We start from the raw sequence: 9,198 nt of genomic DNA, 5'->3' as shown, positions 1-9,198 counted from the left end.
TGCCGAAAGAAAAACGGAACGCACAGCTGATTTTCGTGTTGGTTAATAAATTAACGGGTTAGCCAGGGGGCTGTCAAAACCCGCATGCGCCTAGTTTGGATCCAGACTGTTGGGTGGGGGTGTGTGTGTAAGCCTCGAAAAGATTTATTTGCAAAACTCTCTGTTTGTACCGTCTGCGCGCATAAGCTGTAGGTTTTAAAGTGAGCTCCCGTTTAACCCGGGCAGCTGTCTTGCTGGACATAGAATGAAGACGTCCAGCTCCTTTCCCATGAGAATGCTTCTCCTTTTGTGAATAGCATTTCCCCTTCATACAAATATACTTTAATCTTATGTATTCAATATGTTAATCTTATGTATGTATTCATGAGTTTAAAAGTATGTTTCTTTCTGCTCTGGAGGGCGTCCAGTTCAGCTCTACATCTTCTTGTGTGAACATCTTTTTGCTAGCCTCCCAGGAAAAAATATAATCACAGAAAAGGCTTTCTGTTTGTTTTATTTTTACGTAATCTCTGTATGTGCTTTAAATGTATGATGACAAACACAAGGCCTATTTCTGCATACTGTCAGTCTGATAATACTGTTCTAAAGCAAGAAAATAAACCTGCCCTGCCTGAAGAAAGCTAATGAATATAAAACCAGAACAGACTGCTCTTTTCTGTCTCCCTTCTACCTTAACAGAAATCTTAAGAAAACCTTTATCTCATTTGGAGTAGTATTTTATTGTCTGTACAGTTTTAAAGTCGTGAAGCAATTCCAGCATATCTAAGCTCTTCAGCTAAACTCTTTTACAAAGAATGGCTTCATAAAGTATGTGGCATTTCCATGTACTTTATGCTTGTGCAAGGGAGGTTTTTTTGGGTTTTTTTTGATTTTTTTTTTTTTTTTTTTTTTTTTTGTTTTTTTTTTTTTTTTTTTTTTTTTTTTTTTTTTTTTGATTTTAAACCAGCTTCCTTATTTTATCACATCACTTGAATATTGGTTTTGTTTTTCTGAAGATGGTAAACCCATGCTGCGTCAGGGCGACACAGGAGACTGGATTGGCACATTTCTCGGTCATAAAGGTGCTGTTTGGGGTGCCACTTTGAACACAGATGCCACTAAAGCAGCTACAGCAGCAGCAGATTTTACAGCGTAAGTGATTAACTGTCTTTGAAATCTGTATTTTATTTTAGTCTGTAGTGCTCTTTGGTGACATATAGTAAATTACTGATCTATTTGTTTTTCTTTATTAATTGATAGCTTATTTATGACTAGCCAAATTAAAACCTGGACTTTTAGGTTCCTGAAAGCAGCTACAGTTAATTCCATTGTGATGAATAACCATGACTGCTTTGTAATAAATATATTTAATTACCATACCAGTTTGCTATAATGATATTTGTATATGGTTCTAATCTCTGACACTATAGTTGGAGCAGAGTTGAAAGGATGATTTTTATTTTGCTTCTACCAGTTAGCTTATTTTTATTATTGCCAGGTTGGGAGAGCAACCTGGTCCAGTGGAGGGTGTCTCTGCCCCCAGCAGGAGGGTTGGAACTAGGTGGTCTTTAAGGTCCTTTCCAACCCAAACCCTTCTGTGATTATTACAGGAAAATTTGTGAAAATTCTAGTGGATTATTTCTTCAATGATGGGTTTTCTTTTTCTTGTTTGTTTGCAGCCTGTATTAGTATTTGGCAAGTTGAATTCTGTTAGTAGAGAGCAATCTCTATTAATAAAGTTGGAGAGAAAAACTCCCTTTGTCTTAAAACTAAACTGTTAATTATTCTGCATTATCCTGAAGAAGAGGATAAAGAAAAATTGTGGGATAGTACAAAAAGGCTTTAGTAAAAACGTGTTTTAATTGACTGGGTCATATCTTATAAGAATGTAGGATTTATGATATAATGTTATCATGATCTCAGGGTAGATTGCTTACCATCTAATCTGACTGTCCAGGTTGATTTGTCCTGGTGCTACTAAAACATAAATGTTTTCTCTTGCTGTTTAGCAAAGTGTGGGATGCTGTGTCAGGCGATGAACTAATCACATTGGCTCACAAACACATTGTCAAAAGCGTGGATTTTACACAGGTATGAAAAACTTATATACCATATCCTCCAGGGAAGTAAAGTCTGGAGTACGTTTTGCTATTAGTTGCTTTTCTACTTTTTATGCGTTTATCTTAACAGGCAAACAATCTAGTGTATTACTTCTAGCGTTTAACATTGTAGCTTAAATTTAATAAGTCTGTTAGATGCTGTTACTATAAGATTCACAGATGAAGGCTGGTATTGTGATTCAAAATAGAGTTGACTCTTTATAACTTCTGTTTCAGGATAGCAATTATCTGTTAACAGGTGGACAAGATAAACTGTTGCGTATCTACGACTTGAGCAAGCCAGAAGCGGGTGAGTGCTTTTCAGAGCTGATTTTTGGGATAAGTTAAATAAAAGTTCTGAAATCAAGAGCTACTTTCTGTTATCAATCACAAGAGACAAAGTTGAGGATTGTTTTACAAATGTAGCATCTATATCCTTTCGCTATAGTAAGGTAATCTGTACGTTCTAAGTTTACATTTTCATAAGTGAGTTAGAGTTTATAATGGATTTCCAGGTTAGCATGTTTCAGCTCAACGCACTCATTAACAATAGGTCTAATTAGTTAAAATTTATTTATCTTAAAGAAAAGAAGACTCCACATATTTGTATGTTTAAATTCATTTTGATACTGAACTACTAATGATTGATATAAAGCTAGAGAACCCTGACTAGTTAAACTAGTGAAGCTTTTTAAATTTAGGTGATCAGATACTCAGTTTACAATTATCCTGTTCCAGGAATAAGATCTACAAATAAAGTCGTAAGTGCTTGGAGTAATTTTACAGTTTCTAGTACATGGAAATCCATATAGCTTAAGAAAGCTCCCAAACTGCTGCATGAAATTATTTCATTTTCTTACACGTATTAAAATATTTGACTTTATTTTAAGAACCTGACGTTGTCAGTGGACATACTTCTGGCATCAAAAAGGCTTTATGGAGCAGTGATGACAAACAGATTCTTTCAGCTGATGATAAAACTGTTCGGTAAGAAAAAGTAACTTTCAGCTTTCTAAGACGATCACTTCTATTTAGTGTCATAATCTAAGTGAGAAAATAGTTATGGTTTTTGGTAAAGATAAGTAGCACAGGTTATTTGATCCTAGATTATTATAACTCCATGCCTAATACAGCTCTTCTGATGTTAGAGACATAAGTTGTGGTAATTCTAATTTACCCCATAAACGTGTCCTCCCTGATAAGAAGAGGTGGTCTTTGAGAAGTGCATAGTATAATAAATTTGCCTTTCATAATCATAGAGAAGATGAATTTATAGATGAGGTCTTGTGCATACACATTATGCTGAGGTATTGCTCCTTTGTTTCTTGCACTCCAACCTTGAAAGATGTACAAGGCATGGACTAAGCAGGCACTGGCATAAAAGACTGAGAAGAATATCTGGAAACAGTGCACTGCTAGTAGACATAGCCCTCTTCCTCTGCTGTGCTGATAATATGAGTAGGCTTTAGTGTTTTTATAAGATGGAACATCCAGTCATGGTGAAGTGGTTTGTAAGTTTAGTTTATGCCCAGTTGGTAGATGCGATGAAGCCTAGACAAGCCTGGCTGCTGAGGAGATGAATTGACAAAGACCTTTTGTCAAACTCTGCTCTCCAGAAAAGATGGAAGATGTGCCTCAGCTTTCTGGCTGATAGGATGTTGTGGTTTAAGCCCAGTGTCATTTTGTGCTTAGCTGATTCACCATTCTTATATTTATGACACAAATGAGAGAGAAATAGAATGGTCTTTTCTGCCTTGTGGAAGGAAGGATGGGACTGTGAAGTCACTGATGCAATTTCCCTGTGGTCTCTTTTTCAGCTCCAGTTCTTTTCAGTTTTCTACAGTTCAAGGTAGACAAGAGTCTAGTCTTGTTTACTTTTCTCGGATTGTAGAAATAGAAATGTGGTAGTCAGCTAGTGAATGAAGATTCTTAACTTGTCGTAGCAGAACAATTTAATTTCTTTTCTATTTAGATAGCTTTTGCACCCCTACTTAGAAAATTTCATTATCTTGAATTAATTTATGTTCTTTGTATAAATTGGCATTACTGCCCCTTTGCCTTGTGAGATAAAAAGGCAGAATGGAATCTTAAAGCCTTGCTTCTAGAAAGCTGTACTGCTTAGGAGACTTATGACAAGATTTTTAATCTCTAAGAGAATCCTTGAATAGTTAAGTTGTATGTGTACCATTTAATATTGTTGCATTAAGCTTCAAAAGTAAAAGTGTTTTAAAGTAAGCATGTCTGAAAACTTTGCTTAGATGAGAACAAAGATAATGCCACTGAAAATCTGAATTACCTGTGGAATCAAACCACATTCTTTGTTAGGTGGCTTATTTGGTCCAAATCTTGCCATTGCTGAAGTAATCTGAAAGGGGTTTTCTGTTTTTGTTTCCTTTTAAGCCTCTGGGACCGGAGTACCATGACAGAAGTGAAGGCTCTAAATGTTGCAATGTCGGTGAGCAGCATGGAGTACGTTCCAGAAGGGCAGATACTTGTGATAACCTATGGGAAGACTATTGCTTTTCATAGTGCAGAAACGTGAGTCCAAACCACAGAATTTTCACAGGTTGAGTAATGGGCTTGGTTGTGCGTAAAAATGGCTGTACAAGGCCAAAATCACCAAGGTGTCAGAACTGGCATTTGTGGACATCTTTCTTTGACATCTTTGTCAGAGGCAGAGTGTGAAACAACTGCCCTCTTCTAAAACAGTGAACCCTGGCTGTCTACAAGGTGCTAGACTGTAAAGGCTTGGTACCATTTTCATATTTCACATTAATTGTAATTAAAAAAGTTTCATTCAGGGTTCAGGTTGGTGCTTTTCAAAGAACTTAATTATTTATACATCTCTGTGATGTCTTAAGAAAGCAAGTTACACACTTCAACATATTCCAGAAAGTGATTCTGAATGTGTGATCTTTTATTTTGCTTATTCTGAACTTGTTCCTGATTTGATGAGCATAATTTGCAAGTATTAAAACTTACTTCAGAAACTTGAGGGGGAGGGGGTGATATATTCTATTTTTGTTAAAAGCAGTTGTGGTTAGTAGCATCACAGTTTCTTTGCTCTCAATATTAGGTTTGTTTTTTTGTTCTTTTAATGAACTTTGGTAACAAGCTTTTCTCCCACAGTCTAGAGCAGATTAAATCATTTGAAGCACCTGCTACAATCAACTCTGCATCACTTCACCCTGCGAAAGAATGTTTGGTTGCAGGTGGTGAAGATTTTAAACTCTATAAGTATGACTATAATACAGGAGAAGAATTAGGTACGTTTATCTTCTGTAATCAAAAATGACTTCTGAAATGGGTATTAGAGTAATGAAATAATGACTAGTAAATGAAACTTGTACTCAAATGAGGTCTCAGTATAGCATGCTGTGCAAGAGGATGAAAGGAAAAAATGCTTACCTGATAATATACCTTATCTTGGTATACCTAATGTTATTCTTCTAGAACTAATTCAAGCCTGCATTGAAAAGCTTCTTACACATACTTAAAAGAAAGTCATTCTGTATTGCTGCAGTAGCAAGCCTTAAGTGTCGTAGCATTCATTAGGTATGTCTAATAAGTTGCAACTACTTTTATGAAAAATGTGATATATTTGTGTTCTTGGTAATGTTAGCCAAATATGTTTTTAAAAAACATATATATTTCTAAGTTTGTTCATTGATCCTGCCCTTGTTTAAAATTCTATGTGTGTAGAGTGAATGGTTGAAGGAACAGAGCAGGTGTACTCTGTGGTACTGGCTTGCATTATAGTTTTGCCTTAAATAAATAAGCACCTGCAAGAAAACATTAATATATTACCTAAATTAGAGAGCGCTTAAATACCAATTAATAGAAGCTTTGGTTTGCATCAGAAGTTAAATACTGAGAAAGTGCCCTCTCCCTCCAGTACTTCTCCCCCTCTTCTAATAATTTTTACTTAATAATTTCAGTTGTTGGCCTAAATGTGGAATGAATGGTCTTGATGTGTTCTCTTACAGAATCTTACAAAGGACACTTTGGTCCAATTCACTGTGTGAGATTTAGCCCTGATGGGGAATTATATGCAAGTGGCTCTGAGGATGGTACACTAAGACTGTGGCAAACAACAGTAGGAAAAACCTATGGTCTTTGGAAGTGTGTGGTTCCTGGTAAGTGTCTCCTTGTTCCTGGTGAAACTTGGCTGCTCTGTGTTGTGCACTTTTTAACTAATATGTATCATAAGTGACAAACATCATTGAATTTCATACAGTAACTGAACTGTCTTCTGGGGGTTTCTATATCACTCAAATCTCTTAGATTTAAGGATTTACTTTTGTAGATGTCATTTAAGCAATTAACTTCAAGCCTGTAAGCTTACTGAATATAGACACTTTGTGGATATTCAAGCAAACAATCTGACGTATGTTTAAAACAAATATGAAATACTGCTTTTTAGAAGTTTTAGAAATAAGAATCTAAAATTTAACTAAATTAAGTGTATTTTTTTTCCCCCATTAAGTTTTGGGGAGGAAACTGAAGGTATTGACTGCTTTTTCTCCCTCCTCTCTACAGAAGAGGAGAATGCAGAAGCAGCAAAAGCAAGGACCACCCTTCCAGGAACTGCAGAGGAGGAAATAGGTAATGCACCGAACTACCAGCTTCAACTCCGCTAAGTGTTAAAAGATAGTGGCATTTGTTAGTATGGAAGAGGTAGCTTTTCCCAGGTACCTTCTGGCATTTTTCACTCTTCTCAAAAGGTCATTGAATTCATTTTCCTGAAAATGACCATGTGGTAAGTGTCATACTAGTGACTAGAGCTGAGCAGACTGAACAGATGCATCAGGTTAAATGGGAAAACAAACTGACCTGGTCTTTAAGCAATCCCTGTAATATTTCTTTGGTTTAGATATATAAAATGAAATTAAATAAGACCCTTTTCATTTAATTGCAGAAGATCTCGCCTCTGAAAACTCGGATACAGTGTACAGCTCAACTCCTGAAGTTAAAGCCTGATTATTGCAACTGTTACATGACATATGGACATACAAGACTAAATCCAGTGACCGGTGATAAACGGCAGCCTTCCAGAGTGCGCTCTCTACATGAGGCAAAGATGGGCAGTAATTGATGAGAATGCGGTGGAACTGGCTAGGTGTTGTCTGTAAGAACTGAATATCCAAACAATAAAAAAGAAAAAGACAAGTAGTAGAGTTCTGCTATCTTCTTAGCATAACTGCCTACAGTCTTTTCAAAGAAGTGTGCAAGCCAAGGTCCAGTCTCTCCAATTTCAATTAGAGTCATTGTAGTGTGGGATTATTTTGTTGGTTTTTTTCGTTATGGAGAGGAGAAACAATGGCTTTTATCTCCCCCTGCCCCCCCCCCGAAGTTGGAAAATTTGGCTTTAGTTGAAAAGAATGGATTATGTACTTCACGTATTTGGTTCGGGTTTTGTTTCATTGTATGCTGCTTCTGAACGTTTGTTTTCAGTTGTCTTAATAAAACGCCTCTCAAAACTCATATCTTACTGTTGAGTGTGGGGTTCATGGAATGAAAAAGTAATGGAATCTTTTGTAGCATCTTGGGTTTCTACTATACAGAGGGAGAGCAATAAGAATGTTTTAGTGTTCGTACAGACCGTGGCAAGTTCTTTAATCTGTAAGCTTTGTGTCTTTTTATTCTTTAAAGTTTGAATGTAAATGTGAGTCTCTAAAATCAAAACCAGTGAAAACTCCTAAATTAAACATGCTGCCTGACGTATTTGGATGTACCTGAAAATCTCAGAGGTTGGTTATGAGTCTGTATAGCACTTGGGTTTAGTCCTCCAGAGTGGATAAAAAGCTTACTCTTTCAAGATTACAAATCATATTTTCTTCATTAAAGAAAATATTGCCATTCTTCCACTTGTCATTTCCTTTAATATTATGCTGAAAGGTTTACATGATGCATTCTGTAAAGAAAGAAAAGTAATACAGAGGTATATTTATTCATGTGCCTTTTTATTTTTCAAGCTCATATTTGTCCTTGATCTTCTGGATTTTTTTTTTCCCCTAAGAGTACAATAATGCTATCATTTTAGGAAATTGAAGGTTAACATTTGAAAATTGAGGTATAAATTGAAATGCAGGCATTTATGTCTGAGCATGAGAAAATACTTTTCCCTTATGAGGGGCAGTCAAATACTGGAACAGATTACTTAGGAAGGTGATGAAGTCTCTGATCGTGATACTCAAAACCTAACTGGATGTGGCCCTGGGGACCCTGCTGTATCTTGAGCCTGCTTCAGCAGGTGCTTGGACTTCGGTGGTTGGCAGAGGTCACTTCAGCTCCAACTACTGGAATGGGGGAAGTGAGAAGGAAAACAAAGAATGATCCCATGAATCTTTGGTTTTTAGTACAGTAGTGTTGAGGCTATGTTACTTCACAGACCCTATTCCAAAATTAGTTTGCAGTTACCTATTTGAATTTTAAAACCAAATAACTTGTAACCCTCTGATATACAGCTAATTGTGTCAGCCTTATTTCCAATCTATTTCAGCCTAGAAGCTGTTTGTTTTACAAGCTGAAGGATGTTTAAACAAGAAGTTCACACATCTCATGTAACTTACTGCAGGGTCTAGTCTTTGTGCCATATTTGAAGTAGGCTGTATAGCATTCCACAGTCTGGAATAGCACTGAGAAAAGACAGCTGAAATTGCAAGATGTATTACTTGAATGACAATATCAACAACATGTAATACTTTTTTCATGCGAGTTTGTGTCTTCACAACTGGGGAAAAAAGGCTGTAGTGTTGTCAGTGGCTTTGCTACTGAACTTTAATTTTCCACGCGTTACAAGAAAGTTTTACAAGGCTGGTAAGTTACAGAGCCTGTGGCTTGCACGTGTAACACTAGTTTCTATTTGAAGGTTCGACCAGAAGGAATGTGAAGTTGCCTGGACTCCTTATCTTCGAGAAGGCAGTTCGGGTGTTATTTATCCTTAAAGGAACAGAACATCCTACAGCAGCTCCTGCCGCACGGCAGCGGTCTCGCCCCGCGGAGGCTGAGGAGGGGCGGTAAGGGTAGGGCTTGGGTGCTTCGTTACAGCCAGCTTCGCAACGCCGGGCTCGGCGCTAAAGCGGTGCGGCGGAGGAGCGCCGTGGCCGGGGGCTACAGC

The 9,198-nt window shown here is 37.1% G+C and overlaps 1 protein-coding gene across 1 annotated transcript; it reads left to right on the top strand.

The window, feature by feature from the left end:
- Positions 1 to 997: 997 nt before the first annotated feature.
- STRAP (serine/threonine kinase receptor associated protein) lies at positions 998 to 7,940 on the top strand. The gene is made up of 9 exons (XM_010020185.1): positions 998 to 1,131; positions 1,989 to 2,070; positions 2,316 to 2,388; positions 2,969 to 3,065; positions 4,479 to 4,616; positions 5,208 to 5,344; positions 6,065 to 6,214; positions 6,618 to 6,683; positions 6,997 to 7,940. The coding sequence occupies exons 1-9, from the start codon at positions 1,007 to 1,009 to the stop codon at positions 7,056 to 7,058; spliced, it is 930 nt and encodes a 309-aa protein (XP_010018487.1). The 5' UTR covers positions 998 to 1,006; the 3' UTR covers positions 7,059 to 7,940.
- The last annotated feature ends 1,258 nt before the right edge of the window (positions 7,941 to 9,198 follow it).

Source organism: Nestor notabilis, unplaced genomic scaffold (assembly GCF_000696875.1).
Source record: "Nestor notabilis isolate BGI_N333 unplaced genomic scaffold, ASM69687v1 scaffold25458, whole genome shotgun sequence".
In the NCBI taxonomy this organism is placed as follows: Eukaryota; Metazoa; Chordata; class Aves; order Psittaciformes; family Psittacidae; genus Nestor; species Nestor notabilis.
This window is presented reverse-complemented; position numbering and strand designations above follow the sequence as displayed.

Excerpts from the sequence above, each read along its gene's own strand:
- STRAP (XM_010020185.1), top strand. The coding sequence starts at position 1,007 with ATGCTGCGTCAGGGCGACACAGGAGACTGGATTGGCACATTTCTCGGT. Across the intron at positions 1,132-1,988 it reads GCAGCAGCAGATTTTACAGC|CAAAGTGTGGGATGCTGTGT; the intron begins GTAAGTGATTAA and ends CTTGCTGTTTAG. Across the intron at positions 5,345-6,064 it reads TAATACAGGAGAAGAATTAG|AATCTTACAAAGGACACTTT; the intron begins GTACGTTTATCT and ends GTTCTCTTACAG.